The 17,491-nt window shown below is 37.4% G+C and overlaps 1 protein-coding gene across 1 annotated transcript; it reads left to right on the top strand.

The window, feature by feature from the left end:
• The first annotated feature begins 10,683 nt into the window (after positions 1 to 10,683).
• On the top strand, positions 10,684 to 17,236 carry LOC132558859 (PEST proteolytic signal-containing nuclear protein-like). The gene is made up of 5 exons (XM_060223480.1): positions 10,684 to 10,747; positions 11,853 to 12,073; positions 12,586 to 12,654; positions 13,101 to 13,156; positions 13,852 to 17,236. Exons 1-5 carry the CDS (start codon positions 10,696 to 10,698, stop codon positions 13,970 to 13,972), a joined length of 519 nt encoding a protein of 172 aa, XP_060079463.1. The 5' UTR covers positions 10,684 to 10,695; the 3' UTR covers positions 13,973 to 17,236.
• Positions 17,237 to 17,491: the final 255 nt, after the last annotated feature.

Here is a 17,491-nt window from a genome sequence, read left to right on the forward strand (position 1 = left end):
TCATATAATTTTACACCGTAACAGCGAGTCAATATAGCCCGTGTTGTCATATCATCCTACACTGTAACAGCGAGTCAATATAGCCCGTGTTGTCATATAATTTTACACTGTAACAGCGAGTCAATGTAGTCCGTGTTGTCATATCATCCTACATTGTAACAGCGAGTCAATATAGCCCATGTAGTCATATCATCCTACACTGTAACAGCGAGTCAATATAGCCCGTGTTGTCATATAATTTTACACTGTAACAGCGAGTCAATGTAGCCCGTGTTGTCATATAATTTTACACCGTAACAGCGAGTCAATATAGCCCGTGTTGTCATATAATTTTACACCGTAACAGCGAGTCAATGTAGTCCGTGTTGTCACATTATCCTCTGTAATAGCAAGCCAATGTATCCCGTGTTGTTATATCATCATACAATGTAACAGCGAGTCAATGTAGAAAGTATTGTCATACCATCAAACAATGTGATAGCAAGTCACACCATCCTACACTGTGATACCGAGTCAATGTATCCCGTTTTGTCATATCATCCTACACTGTAACAGCGAGTCAATATAGCTCCAGTTGTCATATCATCCTACACTGTAATAACGAGTCAATGTAGCCCGTGTTGTCATATCATTCCACGCTGTAACAGCGAGTAAATGTAGCAGGTATTGTCATATCATCCTACATTGTAATAACGAGTCAATGTCGCCCGTGTTGTCATATCATCCTACATTGTAATAACGAGTCAATGTAGCTCGTATTGTCATATCATTCACGCTGTAACAGCGAGTAAATGTAGCAGGTATTGTCACATCATCCTACGCTGTAACAGCGAGTCAATGTAGCCCGTGTTGCCATATCGTCCTACACTGTAATAGCGAGTCAATGTAGCCGTGTTGTTATATCCTTCTACGTTGTAGCAGCGAGTCATTATATCACGTGTTGTCAATTCATCCTATGCTGCAAAAGCCAGTCAATGTAGCCCGTGTTGTCATATTATCCTAGGGTGTGATACCCAGTCATTGTAGCCCGTGTTGTCATATCATCATACACTGTAACAGCGAGTCAATGTAGCCCGTGTTGTCATATTATCCTAGGGTGTGATACCCAGTCAATGTAGCCCGTGTTGTCATATTATCCTAGGGTGTGATACCCAGTCATTGTAGCCCGTGTTGTCATATCATCATACACTGTAACAGCGAGTCATTGTAGCCCGTGTTGTCATATCATCCTACACTGAGATAACGAGTCAATGTAGCCCGTGTTGTCATAACATCCTACGATGTAACAGCGAGTCAATATTGCCCGTGTTTTCATATCATCATACACTGTAACAGCGAGTCAATGTAGCCCGTGTTGTCATATCATCCTACACTGAGATAACGAGTCAATGTAGCCCGTGTTGTCATATCATTCCACGCTGTAACAGCGAGTAAATGTAGCAGGTATTGTCATATCATCCTACATTGTAATAACGAGTCAATGTCGCCCGTGTTGTCATATCATCCTACATTGTAATAACGAGTCAATGTAGCTCGTATTGTCATATCATTCACGCTGTAACAGCGAGTAAATGTAGCAGGTATTGTCACATCATCCTACGCTGTAACAGCGAGTCAATGTAGCCCGTGTTGCCATATCGTCCTACACTGTAATAGCGAGTCAATGTAGCCGTGTTGTTATATCTTTCTACGTTGTAGCAGCGAGTCATTATATCACGTGTTGTCAATTCATCCTATGCTGCAAAAGCCAGTTAATGTAGCCCGTGTTGTCATATTATCCTAGGGTGTGATACCCAGTCATTGTAGCCCGTGTTGTCATATCATCCTACACTGAGATAACGAGTCAATGTAGCCCGTGTTGTCATAACATCCTACGATGTAACAGCGAGTCAATATTGCCCGTGTTTTCATATCATCATACACTGTAACAGCGAGTCAATGTAGCCCGTGTTGTCATATCATCCTATACACTGAGATAACGAGTCAATGTAGCCCGTGTTGTCATAACATCCTACGATGTAACAGCGAGTAAATGTAGCAAGTATTGTCACATCATCCTACGCTGTAACAGCGAGTCAATGTAGCCCGTGTTGTCATATCATTCCACGCTGTAACAGCGAGTAAATGTAGTCCGTGTTGCCATATCGTCCTTGACTGTGATACCGAGTCAATGTCACACGTGTTGTCATATCCTTCTACGCTGTAACAGCGAGTCAATATATCCCGTGTTGTCATATTATCCTTTACTGTGATACCCAGTCATTGAAGCCCGTGTTGTCATATCATCCTAAGCTGTGAAACCCAGTCAATTTAGCCCGTGTTGTCACAGCATCCTTCACTGCAATAGCAAGTCATTGTAGCCCGCGTTGTCACATTATCCGAGGGTGTGATACCTAGTCATTGTAGCCCATGTTGTCATATTATCCTAGGGTGTGATACCCAGTCATTGTAGCCCGTGCTGTAATATCATCCTACACTGTAATAGCGAGTCAATATAGCCCGTGTTGTCATATCATCCTACACTGAGATAACGAGTCAATGTAGCCCGTGTTGTCATAACATCCTACGATGTAACAGCGAGTCAATATTGCCCGTGTTTTCATATCATCATACACTGTAACAGCGAGTCAATGTAGCCCGTGTTGTCATATCATCCTATACACTGAGATAACGAGTCAATGTAGCCCGTGTTGTCATAACATCCTACGCTGTAACAGCGAGTCAATGTAGCCCGTGTTGTCATATCATCCTAAGCTGTGAAACCCAGTCAATTTAGCCCGTGTTGTCACATCATCCTTCACTGCAATAGCAAGTCATTGTAGCCCGCGTTGTCACATTATCCGAGGGTGTGATACTTAGTCATTGTAGCCCGTGTTGTCATATGTATCCGAGTCAATATAGCCCGTGTGATACCCAGTCATTGTAGCCCGTGCTGTAATATCATCCTACACTGTAATAGCGAGTCAATATAGTCCGTGTTGTCATAACATCCTACGATGTAACAGCGAGTAAATGTAGCAAGTATTGTCACATCATCCTACACTGTAATAACGAGTCAATGTAGCCCGTGTTGTGATATCATTCCACGCTGTAACAGCGAGTCAATGTAGCCCGTGTTGTCATATCATTCCACGCTGTAACAGCGAGTAAATGTAGTCCGTGTTGCCATATCGTCCTTGACTGTGATACCGAGTCAATGTCACACGTGTTGTCATATCCTTCTACGCTGTAACAGCGAGTCAATATATCCCGTGTTGTCATATCATCCTAAGCTGTGATACCCAGTCAATGTAGCCCGTGTTGTCACATCATCCTAAGCTGTGATACCCAGTCAATGTAGCCCGTGTTGTCACATCATCCTAAGCTGTGATACCCAGTCAATGTAGCCCGTGTTGTCACATCATCCTAAGCTGTGATACCCAGTCAATGTAGCCCGTGTTGTCATATCATCCTAAGCTGTGATACCAAGTCAATGTAGCCCGTGTTGTCACATCATCCTAATGTAGCCCGTGTTGTCACATCATCCTAAGCTGTGATACCCAGTCAATGTAGCACGTGCTGTCATACCATCCTAAGCTATGATACCCAGTCAATTTAGCCCGTGTTGTCATATCATCATAAGCTGTGATACCAAGTCAATGTAGCCCGTGTTGTCATATCATCCTAAGCTATGATACCCAGTCAATGTAGCCCGTGTTGTCACATCATCCTAAGCTATGATACCCAGTCAATGTAGCCCGTGTTGTCATATCATCCTAAGCTGTGATACCAAGTCAATGTAGCCCGTGTTGTCATATCATCCTAAGCTATGATACCCAGTCAATGTAGCCCGTGTTGTCACATCATCCTAAGCTGTGATACCCAGTCAATGTAGCCCGTGTTGTCATATCATCCTAAGCTGTGATACCCAGTCAATGTAGCACGTGTTGTCACATCATCCTAAGCTGTGATACCCAGTCAATGTAGCCCGTGTTGTCACATCATCCTAAGCTATGATACCCAGTCAATGTAGCCCGTGTTGTCACATCATCCTAAGCTGTGATACCCAGTCAATGTAGCACGTGTTGTCACATCATCCTAAGCTATGATACCCAGTCAATGTAGCCCGTGTTGTCACATCATCCTTCACTGTAATAGCAAGTCAATGTAGCCCGTGTTGTCACATCATCCTAAGCTGTGATACCCAGTCTATGTAGCCCGTGTTGTCACATCATCCTGGGGTGTGCCATTAGTCTGTCTGTTCAATCACTTTAATATGGTTACATTCAGCAGATATTCTTGTGTAGCACATTACTAGAAACACAAATTTCTTCTTCTGATCTTTTCTTGTTGTTTTAATTTCTCCTTCATAATGTCCGCTTTGTTTAACACTGAAGAAAAACGACTTTGTTTTGTCATGGTTTCTCCGTGTGTCGTTCCATCGTGATAGTACATCGTACACCTTGAAATACAAAGTACTGGTCATGCGACTACCATACAAATCTGCTTCTTCCTCGATGACATTTCACATGAAGACATGTTCACGACAGCAATATCTTAAATATGGCCTATAAAACAGAACCTAGTCTGGTAACCTTCCGCATGGGTGTTGATTGATGACAAAGTTAACAGCACCCGGAATGTAAAGGACTTTGGGGAAAGAGTACCGCGGAGTGAAAATATCTTAACGTGATTATGTGGATTTTTTCTATGACGAAAGAAAAGATTCCAGAGACTGTTGTGTACAGGACTCTGCGTTGAAAATTCTAGTAAGTCTTGAAGTGTAGAACGTGAACTATTTTTGTACATGTAGGCACTCCTAATCTAGGAGTCCACCACAACGATAATGTTAATCTTACAGAATCTCACTGACAGTGGAGTCTGGGCTGAGGTTCTGTCAGTTACATAAATGGCTGTAGACAGTATCATATATATCTAGTATTAACGAAAGAATTCATGAAAGCCTCAACCTGCCATGTACAATGAAGATATTTGACCTTGAACAAGAGCGTCATTGACAAAGGAGTGGTGATAACAATTCATCCAACAAACTGACAATTCAAGCACTTAATTGGCGTTCACTGCTCTCAGCCAATCCCGCTTCAATGGAAAACTGAAGGAACACAAGTACCATCAGAACCGAAACTCTACCAGCTCTTTAATGGCAGCTGTGGTGCAGTTCTACCGCCGCGATCCCATGATTCATTTTGGAAGTAAGATAGTCACTGCGTGGCATGAAACAAAGGAGCTTCCGGTGAACACCATTATTACAGAAAATTATAAACATTGTGTCATTAGTACAAATGACAGGAAACAATGGGGTTTCTGGCCTTGACATTCATGTAGCCATCCTTATAAGCAAAAATAACTAAATATTTCATAATTGGCACATAAGACAAGACAAAGGTCGGTGTTTTAGAACACCTCGCGACCAAAGCCGGATACCTGGAATGAGACGGTAAAATATGGCGCATGCACATGTCTTGTCGCTGTTCCTTTTACCATCTAATTACAGCAGACGTCTCATCATATACCACGTACCTCCTCATCAAGGTGTTTACCTGCTGCCGTATAAGCTTCTACAATAACTATGTCACAAATCATATTCAAGGATGATCTAAAGATCTGTTCGCCAATAGGACACGGTGTAGAAACAGAGAGAACAGTCAGTGATCGCTCAATCTAACTCTACCATTAACGAGTTGGATATTTCCCATCAGTTTCTGGTCATTTCGGTGACGCATCATTAACGAGTTGGATATTTCCCATCAGTTTCTGGTCATTTCGGTGACGCATCATTAACGAGTTCGATATTTCCCATCAGTTTCTGGTCATTTCGGTGACGCATCATTAACGAGTTCGATATTTCCCATCAGTTTCTGGTCATTTCGGTGACGCATCATTAACGAGTTGGATATTTCCCATCAGTTTCTGGTCATTTCGGTGACGCATCATTAACGAGTTCGATATTTCCCATCAGTTTCTGGTCATTTCGGTGACGCATCATTAACGAGTTGGATATTTCCCATCAGTTTCTGGTCATTTCGGTGACGCATCATTAACGAGTTGGATATTTCCCATCAGTTTCTGGTCATTTCGGTGACGCATCATTAACGAGTTCGATATTTCCCATCAGTTTCTGGTCATTTCGGTGACGCATCATTAACGAGTTCGATATTTCCCATCAGTTTCTGGTCATCTCGGTGACGCATCATTAACGACTTCGATATTTCCCATCAGTTTCTGGTCATTTCGGTGACGCATCATTAACGAGTTCGATATTTCCCATCAGTTTCTGGTCATTTCGGTGACGCATCATTAACGAGTTCGATATTTCCCATCAGTTTCTGGTCATTTCGGTGACGCATCATTAACGAGTTCGATATTTCCCATCAGTTTCTGGTCATCTCGGTGATGCATCATTAACGAGTTGGATATTTCCCATCAGTTTCTGGTCATTTCGGTGACGCATCATTAACGAGTTCGATATTTCCCATCAGTTTCTGGTCATTTCGGTGACGCATCATTAACGAGTTCGATATTTCCCATCAGTTTCTGGTCATCTCGGTGACGCATCATTAACGACTTCGATATTTCCCATCAGTTTCTGGTCATTTCGGTGACGCATCATTAACGAGTTCGATATTTCCCATCAGTTTCTGGTCATTTCGGTGACGCATCATTAACGAGTTCGATATTTCCCATCAGTTTCTGGTCATTTCGGTGACGCATCATTAACGAGTTCGATATTTCCCATCAGTTTCTGGTCATCTCGGTGACGCATCATTAACGAGTTGGATATTTCCCATCAGTTTCTGGTCATTTCGGTGACGCATCATTAACGAGTTGGATATTTCCCATCAGTTTCTGGTCATTTCGGTGACGCATCATTAACGAGTTGGATATTTCCCATCAGTTTCTGGTCATTTCGGTGACGCATCATTAACGAGTTCGATATTTCCCATCAGTTTCTGGTCATTTCGGTGACGCATCATTAACGAGTTCGATATTTCCCATCAGTTTCTGGTCATTTCGGTGACGCATCATTAACGAGTTGGATATTTCCCATCAGTTTCTGGTCATTTCGGTGACGCATCATTAACGAGTTCGATATTTCCCATCAGTTTCTGGTCATTTCGGTGACGCATCATTAACGAATTCGATATTTCCCATCAGTTTCTGGTCATTTCGGTGACGCATCATTAACGAGTTCGATATTTCCCATCAGTTTCTGGTCATTTCGGTGACGCATCATTAACGAGTTCGATATTTCCCATCAGTTTCTGGTCATTTCGGTGACGCATCATTAACGAGTTGGATATTTCCCATCAGTTTCTGGTCATTTCGGTGACGCATCATTAACGAGTTCGATATTTCCCATCAGTTTCTGGTCATTTCGGTGACGCATCATTAACGAGTTCGATATTTCCCATCAGTTTCTGGTCATCTCGGTGACGCATCATTAACGACTTCGATATTTCCCATCAGTTTCTGGTCATTTCGGTGACGCATCATTAACGAGTTCGATATTTCCCATCAGTTTCTGGTCATCTCGGTGACGCATCATTAACGAGTTGGATATTTCCCATCAGTTTCTGGTCATTTCGGTGACGCATCATTAACGAGTTCGATATTTCCCATCAGTTTCTGGTCATTTCGGTGACGCATCATTAACGAGTTCGATATTTCCCATCAGTTTCTGGTCATTTCGGTGACGCATCATTAACGAGTTCGATATTTCCCATCAGTTTCTGGTCATTTCGGTGACGCATCATTAACGAGTTCGATATTTCCCATCAGTTTCTGGTCATTTCGGTGACGCATCATTAACGAGTTGGATATTTATCGAGTCATTTTGACGCATCATTATCGAGTTCGATATTTCCCATCAGTTTCTGGTCATTTCGGTGACGCATCATTAACGAGTTCGATATTTCCCATCAGTTTCTGGTCATTTCGGTGACGCATCATTAACGAGTTCGATATTTCCCATCAGTTTATAGTCATTTTGGTGACGCATCATTAACGAGTTGGATATTTCCCATCAGTTTCTGGTCATTTCGGTGACGCATCATTAACGAGTTCGATATTTCCCATCAGTTTCTGGTCATTTCGGTGACGCATCATTAACGAGTTCGATATTTCCCATCAGTTTCTGGTCATTTCGGTGACGCATCATTAACGAGTTCGATATTTCCCATCAGTTTCTGGTCATTTCGGTGACGCATCATTAACGAGTTCGATATTTCCCATCAGTTTCTGGTCATTTCGGTGACGCATCATTAACGAGTTGGATATTTCCCATCAGTTTCTGGTCATTTCGGTGACGCATCATTAACGAGTTCGATATTTCCCATCAGTTTCTGGTCATTTCGGTGACGCATCATTAACGAGTTCGATATTTCCCATCAGTTTCTGGTCATTTCGGTGACGCATCATTAACGAGTTGGATATTTCCCATCAGTTTCTGGTCATTTCGGTGACGCATCATTAACGAGTTCGATATTTCCCATCAGTTTCTGGTCATTTCGGTGACGCATCATTACCGAGTTCGATATTTCCCATCAGTTTCTGGTCATTTCGGTGACGCATCATTAACGAGTTCGATATTTCCCATCAGTTTCTGGTCATTTCGGTGACGCATCATTAACGAGTTCGATATTTCCCATCAGTTTCTGGTCATTTCGGTGACGCATCATTAACGAGTTGGATATTTCCCATCAGTTTATAGTCATTTCGGTGACGCATCATTAACGAGTTCGATATTTCCCATCAGTTTCTGGTCATTTCGGTGACGCATCATTAACGAATTCGATATTTCCCATCAGTTTCTGGTCATTTCGGTGACGCATCATTCACGAGTTCGATATTTCCCATCAGTTTCGGGTCATTTCGGTGACGCATCATTAACGAGTTCGATATTTCCCATCAGTTCATAGTCATTTTGGTGACGCATCATTAACGAGTTGGATATTTCCCATCAGTTTCTGGTCATTTCGGTGACGCATCATTAACGAGTTCGATATTTCCCATCAGTTTCTGGTCATTTCGGTGACGCATCATTAACGAGTTGGATATTTCCCATCAGTTTCTGGTCATTTCGGTGACGCCTTTTATTGCTATCATATGATACAAGCAAATCAAGCGTTTGAAAAACGTTTCTTCTCAGCGTCGCTTAGGAATGGCGTATTTTAGGTTATCTGACCTGTTGAGTCTGGATGAGCTATTACTAGCACGTGTTTCTGTAAATGATAGAAAGTTTTCTTTCTTCATTTGTTGTACCAATCCTGATAAAAAAAAATCGGTTTATTGGGTATTTTGATATTGTTATTGAATCAAATAGGTATTTTAAATATGAATCCTAATTTTCTATATCACTGAGGTTAACAACCACTAATAAAATAAACACAGTTTTTGATTTGTTTCTACACTGACTGACATCGTCAGTTTCACAATAAACTAATAGATTCACATCAACATTGGACTGTATTATAGTTTTGGATTTTCTATTTGCCGTAAATAATCGTTGAACCCATGCTAACTTCACTGGATTCATATATGAGATTATCACATTTGGTTCACCGTACATGTAATCATTGGACGTCTCTTATCCATCTTTCTACTCTTGAGAAAATTAGATACTTCTGTCTTTAGGCATTTTAATTAGGAAGTGAAATGGATGGGTGGTTTAGTTGTGAGATTATCATTGTTTTAATTTACCAATAGGTGTAAGGTTTCTCCTAGTCCGGGTTTTCATTTGTGCCTTATTTTTACCTTTTTCTGTTCTTTTTTTTTTTTTTTTATCATAGTTTAATTTTTGTTATTTTATGCAAATCAACATCAGAAACAATACCTTATACTGTAAATCTTGTGTATCCCGAGCGAAGGTGAGGAAAAAAATGATACTTTGCTATATTTTGCCACACATCCAGATGACTTGGGTTTTAAATGCGTTAATCTTCATACAAGAAATTTTAGCCAAAAAAGAAAGTAATTCATTCTGTAGCTCCTCTTTATGATCTTTTTCATCCTTCTAAAATTATTGGTGTATCGTCCGCATACTGTGATAATATAATAGGTTATTTGTTAATTGATGTATCGCCAATGTTTTTCTTGTTTCTCATTGCTAATATTTCTGCACATAGTATGAAAAGTTAATTGGTCATTGCATCTCCTTGCAGACAACCTCTTTTTAATTGGAAACCCCTAGGGTAGATTGTCATCTTGTTTTACAGTTGAATTTGAATTCTTATAAAGTATTTGGATCCACTGTTGAATGCTTCTGTCAAAGTTAAAGAAATGTAAAACCTCATCTACAAAACCCCAATATACCGTGGCTGAATGCTTTTTCGAAATTTTTGATCAGTAACAAACCTGGTATGTCTTTTTCTTTTTAATATCGCATAAAATCGTATATAAGTCTGGCGGTTTTCCCCGATATATCTTCATATTATAAAACCTGTTCGATCAGTATTAATAAGATTATTCAGTTAAGCCGTTTGTTTATCCCGTACCCGTTATAACCCCGATACAATTTTGTTTATATGCTGCCAGTTTTTAAGAAATTACTCGCGTTTGTCTGCCTTTGTTTAACATATAGTTATGGCTTGCTTTTGAGTTACTGAGTTACTTGACTAAGCCTTGGTTGGCAACCAAATCGGCCTCTCATCGTTGCGCACGTCTGGAATCCGGATTCTAATCCGCCCTCGTCTCGAAATGTATTCAATATCCGCTCAAACTAATATGGCAGACACTTTCATTGCTAGAGGTGAGGAGAACTGTATTTTGCTTTAAAATTACGATTGTGAATCGTACACAGGCATATAATGCACAACAACAACTTAAATATCATCATCGCATAAAACTGCGTCATCCAGAAACGTTTTCTATTGACAAAGATATCCCAGACTGATTTGTTAATTCCCAGCCTTGTAGCGACTCTCGCAAACTTAATGCTTGCGCCAGGATTGCTGATATTGAAAGAAAATAGAATGAAACCATGCATATTGAAATAGTTTATCTTCCCTTAATTAACTGTTGGTATATAATTCTTAACCATCTATCATTTAATTTTCATCATGAAAGAACAACTGCTCAGTGCTGGAACGTACTCGATGTAATAAAAATGTCTGGGTCAAATAATATACATAATCGTTACAACATGTACATTTTTTTCTGTGTATATTTTGTCCTAAATAAGACGCACTTCGATTGACTATCATTGGTACTGAATATCTTGCTCACTTACAATTAGCTAGAATTGCTGTGATGATTCTGTTCTTGTTTAGCTAGCTTTCACTTATTTTTCATCCTAAAAATGTTTTTACTTAAAAAATGAAAGTCAGTATTTACCCATAATTGATTCAATAATATTACAAATTCTATGTACTTTTAAGCATTAGAAATACAATACTTAAAATGCATAGACAGAAAATGGTTGCACCATAATACATTTTTGTATGTAAAGGGAAATAACTTTCAGTCAATGCAGAGTTATGAACAATATTTAATAAAAAGCAAAATGCTTATCACAGAACAAACAAAGGCATGTTGATAGGATTAGCATGTTAATTTAAATTGTCCATCTTTGGTACTTATGAAATTTGATTCATTAATGAAAAATATCACTCATCTCGGTCTATAGTTATACTTTGTATGCGTACCCATTATAACTTGTGATCTATCGTTTCTTCAGGCTCATTTTTTTCGAATCTTACAGCATAAATGTACATTTTAAGTACTTTTGTATATTATTATTATTTAAAACTGAACTTTTATAATTAAATTCCACATTGTTTAAGTAATATTATTAATATCTGCTTCTCTTATATTTCCCAGTATTTTTATTATTTTTTTTTTTTTTTAAATTGCAGACAATGAAAGCAAAGCCAGATACTCGCCAAACAATACCAACAGACCTGTACTCAACACAAGTCCACTCAAGAGGAAAGCTGCAAATGAGGATGAAGGCGAACCGACGGAAAAGAAAAAATTTGCGATGAATTTTAACATAAAAAAACCTATGGATAATGTGCAATTTGGTAGTAGTCCAAAACAGAGTGTTCTGCCTATAAAAATGTCTCTGTCATCCCAGGTAGGTTGGCAAGCAATTTTTGAGCTCGATTACAAGGTAGCCTCTGCTCATTTGAGTAGCATGCCAGAATGAAGACCAATTATGTTTTGCTCAGTTGAATAATCTTCACCTGCTTTCAAAAAGATAGCCTGAAACTTTAAAAAAGCAAAAACCAACCCACTGATCATGAGTAAGCAACATGAAATACATGATATTTTTGGCCAGTAGCATGCTGGAATTTACTTAGAAGTTTGTTCAACTTCAATTGAATGACCATGACCATTTACTATCAAGGGGACAGGGATAAACATACCATATTATCAACTTTGTTCAATTGTATGGCCTTGACCCTTATCAATGCAAGGTTTTACAAATTTCAATTTGTCAAATTCTCTTCATGAGTGATCATGACCTGTTGGCAAGAGTAGTGATAATTATGACACCTGATTTCCACAAGAAAACTTGTATTTACATTATAAATACACTAGTATATATACATACCACTATAAATGATGTGTTTTTTCCTGCTTCAGAAACCAAAGGAAACATCAGCTACGGTCAAACCAAAAACAGCAGCAGTTGCTAAAGCGTTTGCAGAAGATGTAAGTCCTGTGTCTAAAAAACCTGTATCTGTGTTACACAATGCATAATTTTTTCCCCATGATTCAGTATCTCTCTTTAGTCATTGTTGTCTCTATATTTTCTGTAATTTAGTCAAAGTATCTTTCCAGATGTTCATTATATGTAAGTCTTTCCATGTTTGAGGTATATGTATTTTTCATATGATTGTGACCTTAACCAGTACTTAATGATGGTAAAGGAAACAAAATAAGGTTATCGACAGTCTTCACATGATTATTTCTGGAATAAAGGCCAGTAATAGGCTCATATCAAATTATAAGCCTGCCCATAGTCAAAATACAACAATTTTTTATTGTCATGTTAATGCATAGTACACCTTCACATGGTAGGTAGTAACAGGTACCATCAATGAGATACTGTATTATGTGAGATGGAAATAATTTAGAGTACATTGCTTTGTCTCCAGAGTGATGAAGAAGAGATGCCACCTGAAGCAAAGATGAGGATGAGAAACATTGGAAGGTAAGTTTATGTTATCAAAATTGATTTTACAGATATTCCTGTATGATCCTTGTTGCAGATCTTTGTTATATGAGCATGAAGTTGTGTTTTCATCAGTCTCATTTAGACTTTAATAATTCTGGATGTAACTTGTCATCCAAATATTACTACAAAGATGTGTACATTGTTCATCATGGGATGGGTAAATATTGTTCCACTCCACAGACATATCTTTAATTGCTCCTTTTATATAAATTAGCACCAATGGATCCACGGTGGCTTAGTGATTAAGGCATCAGACCAACTATATCTGTAGCCCCCTCCCCACCCACATCAGGATCGCAGGTGGGACCTTCATGAAGCAGTCAACAGATAATGACATCATGTTGGTGTTGTTTTCAGTTAAATTATTCTGTAAAACTGAATATTTGATGTTGCAAAATTTTTAATGACCCTGTAAATGAATTCATTCAAAACATCTTCTTTTTGGAATATAAATGTGATATGAATCATCTGATCATGCTACCAAATTGATTAAAACTACAATGAAAGGTTGCAATGTAAAAAATTATTCATCTGGTATGCCATAAATTGAATCTATTTCTGTAACTGTTTTTCTTTCAAATATATTATTTCTTTAATTGGTTTTAGGTTTTCTTTCTTTAATTATGTTTTGGTATTTTGTGTTTAGTTTATTCATGTGCTTTGTATTACAGGGACACACCTACAGCTGCTGGACCTAATTCCTTTGGAAAGGGTCGTCTCGGATTCTGTGATAGACAGAAGATGGTAGAGAAGGAGATTATCAAACATATAGAGGAAGTTGGAGAGGACTGAAAATTTTCCTCTTTTAGAATTTTTGCAGTTTTTGCCAATCCAAGTAGAGACTCTTTTACTTTTGCAATGCAATCATGCACTACATTCAATATCATAGAGGTGTGAGTGAATCTGAGGCATACCATGACATGGCACTTCAGAAAGGCTGTTGAATTTCACACAAAGACTGGACCAATGGATACCTATAGGAGTTTTAAATCATTCCATATGTGAGTTAAATCCTTCGTTAAGGTTGAATATTCATCTACAGCAATAGCTCCCGAAAGTACATGGTTTTGCTATTGCTCATAAATCTTATGAAACTAAGGTGATGAAGAATTTCCCTTATTTTTCCCAACTGAATATTTAAAAGTTATAGTACTGTACTGTAAAACAGTTATTTATCTGAGAAGGGGATACACCAGTGACTGGATTAAAGTGTAAAATCTTGTTGGTGAAAGTTTTAGGACTTGCTATGGTTAAGCTGCTGAATAAAATGTTGTATATGTCAAAGTGCAGTATAGAGATCTGCCTCACTACAGAAGAGCTTGACAGAGTTACTCTAATATATTTATGAAATACAGTGTTATGAATTTTCATCGTTCAAAGATGAAAAAAAAGTCTGAATGAAATGCTCAACAATTGAATGTCTTGACAGGAAATTTTAATCTGAATATTGATTTACGTGGTTATCAAATTAAAATCTGATTCTTCGGTGTTTTTAGTTTGTACAATTTTACTTTAGTGGAAGGTACATCTGCTCTATACGTCACTTATAACTTGTTGTCTTTTATTTTCTTCCCTTCTTAGTTTTTTTTGTCAATGCTATTAACTAAGATAGTGGAATATGTTTTTTATAAAAGGGCAACATGCTTTGCCTTCTATCACTCTAGGATAATTTTCCTCTTGCTTTCAACTTTGCCTTCCTACTGAAAATATATATCCAGATAGATATGTTATCTACCTACTAAAGAGCTGTTTCCAAACCAGCTCTGTAATGATTACTCTATAAATTGATTCAGTGTTGTTTTCCCAATAGATGTGCGACTTTTGTCAAAACTACAAGAATACAAACCTAACCAGTGATCCATGATTTAATTCTGTCCATTTTTACATGCTGATTGAACCAAATTGTAATTATGTTTCCCAGTTCAATTCCTCTCACTTGGTAATCCTGATCAAAGTATGAATGATACAGCACTTGGCAATCTATTATGATCTATCGCTTACTGTATAACTTGATAACTCAACAAAATCATAGATATCTGGATCATAAAGGGAAAAACCAGTATTGTGAATGAAACACAATATCTTTTAATTCTAAATTCCTCTTTAAACTGGAGTATGTTGATCATCAGAACAAAAGTACTGTATCTGTATCACACAAGGTATAGCATGTACCTCATATTGTACATTTTGTAATAGGGATGTGGTGCAAGTAATGGCTTGGGGTATTAAGGTTATTGTTCTTAATACTGGTCAGAAAACAAGGTTGTGTAGAATTGATATCATTAGTTCAGTTAATTTTCTGTATTGTTATAACTGGTATATTTACTGCCATTTAAAGTACAGGAATGGGCACCCAATTTGATTGATGTCAGAAATCACAGTGACATCATGTTTTATGATGATATAATACATCAATTACCCTGAAATGTCTTGTTAACGTACAATGTATATTCTTCATAAATACTTTCAGGGATATACAATATAGAGGGAAACTATGCCCATTGGTAACTTCTCTGGCATTAGCTTTCGTGTTGTGCACTGGGCCATGAAATCCTCTCTTCACTAGTTTGTTATCTAAATTTATCTACCAATACACCATTTTTTTCTATGCTGATAGGCCTCACCACAGTCATTGTTTGGCCAGTGAGAAGTGAATTCCATTTTTGTAACAAAAATAACAGAAATTGACTAAAGTGACTTATCACAAAAGTGACACATGTCAGTTGGAAAAACTTAGATTTTAGATGTTATCTATTTGAAAATTATTTGCTTCATAATTTTGACTGAAAGTGATACACAATATAGCGTGATATTTCAGTTGTAGATAGCCTAAACATGCATTTTGTTTTATGAATATCAAAAGTTGAAAGAATTTCTTTGTCACAAAAGCTAACACAATCAATTTCAAAATAATACAGGTTTCTACTGCTGTTTATTTTGAAAAGAATAGTTACCCGGTACATACTTTTTCAGATAAATGATTTGTAAACACAGCAAGACTACAGCTAGTTCACACAAGCTTCTTCCCTAAAGCGTTGCAAAGAGATACAGGCATTTTTTATCCCTCTGTATTATATGTCCCTTTCATTTTGTCAAGAAAAAAGTACATGTATTACTCCACAAGTATTTTAACTACAAAATGTGTGTTACAAATCGGCAACAGCCTTAATGAAGGGAGATAATCTATCACAAAAAAAAACAGTCTGTAGCTTCAGAGGAAATAAACCATTTTATGATAAAATTGGTACAAAAAAAGCAAATCTGGAGGCTTTCCTGGTAGTTTTAACATGACGAATGAAAGTATTCTTATAATTTATTTGGTGAATACCAAAAAATTTAAGAAAAGTTTTTTTCTGCTTTAGAGGAAGAGATGGTTTTTTCAATGTTTGTCTTTTTCTTTTTTGGTCTTTTTTAAATTTCACTGCAAGGTATATTTATGGTATGAAGAATTTCATTACTCATAGAATTGTCTTCTTTTTTTTTTAATAATGTCTGGTATTATTTTAGAATTCAAATAATTTTCTATTACAATATATGCATGTTATCAATTAAAGTTGTTTTTCATCCTTTAGCTTCTTTTAAGTATTTGACCTGATAATTTAATCACCAATATAAATTGTTATAATTAGAAATAATCATTATTTCAGTTCATGCTATTAACGGGGGTTGGAGGATTGATATTTCAAATTTGTATATTATTTATAATGGAAACTCTTAATGTATTAAACATTGCAAGGCAGTCTCATTGCCTTCAGTCGTAGTTGTTTGGGAAACAGTTTGAGGTATTTGAATTTTAATCAGATTTACATTATACTTGTTGAGAACACTATAAAAACACACTTTAATCATCTTTTATTCAACTTTTTTAATATCATTATGGTAGTGTTAGAGAGTGCCCTTTTAAACTATAAAGGCTTTTTCACAAAAAATATCTTTTAACTTATAATCTTACTCATTTGACAGATTTCTTTAACTTGAAAATGTTATGTGCATCTGCATATCCAAATGCATCATGCATGACCTTGTGGTTTCAAAAATAAAATGGAGCCAGTAATGTGTTAAGTGTTGTTGATTTGTATAACTTTGCTGGAATATATAGACGATCCTGCATATTTGTTGCAATCTGAAATTTATGTTAACAAGTTTTAAATATTTTGCCTTAGTATAAAGAAAATCAGGGTACCAAAGTGATATGGAAATATATCGACAATTGTCCAAATGCCATGTCAAGTAGCATATTGTAGTCTAATGAGAATGAAAAAAATTTAAAGAAATTAGTTGAAAACTGAACTGAGAGAGTTATGTGTAGTT

This window comes from Ylistrum balloti, unplaced genomic scaffold, assembly GCF_031769215.1.
Source record: "Ylistrum balloti isolate Yb309-2 unplaced genomic scaffold, AGI_CSIRO_Ybal_v1 Utg369662, whole genome shotgun sequence".
NCBI classification, from domain to species: Eukaryota; Metazoa; Mollusca; class Bivalvia; order Pectinida; family Pectinidae; genus Ylistrum; species Ylistrum balloti.

What these genes read in the sequence shown, in the direction of transcription:
- LOC132558859 (XM_060223480.1), top strand. Translation starts at nt 10,696, where the DNA reads ATGTATTCAATATCCGCTCAAACTAATATGGCAGACACTTTCATTGCT. An exon ending in AGACACTTTCATTGCTAGAG is followed by an intron (nt 10,748 to 11,852) that starts GTGAGGAGAACT and finishes TTTAAATTGCAG; the next exon opens with ACAATGAAAGCAAAGCCAGA. An exon ending in AAATGTCTCTGTCATCCCAG is followed by an intron (nt 12,074 to 12,585) that starts GTAGGTTGGCAA and finishes TTCCTGCTTCAG; the next exon opens with AAACCAAAGGAAACATCAGC.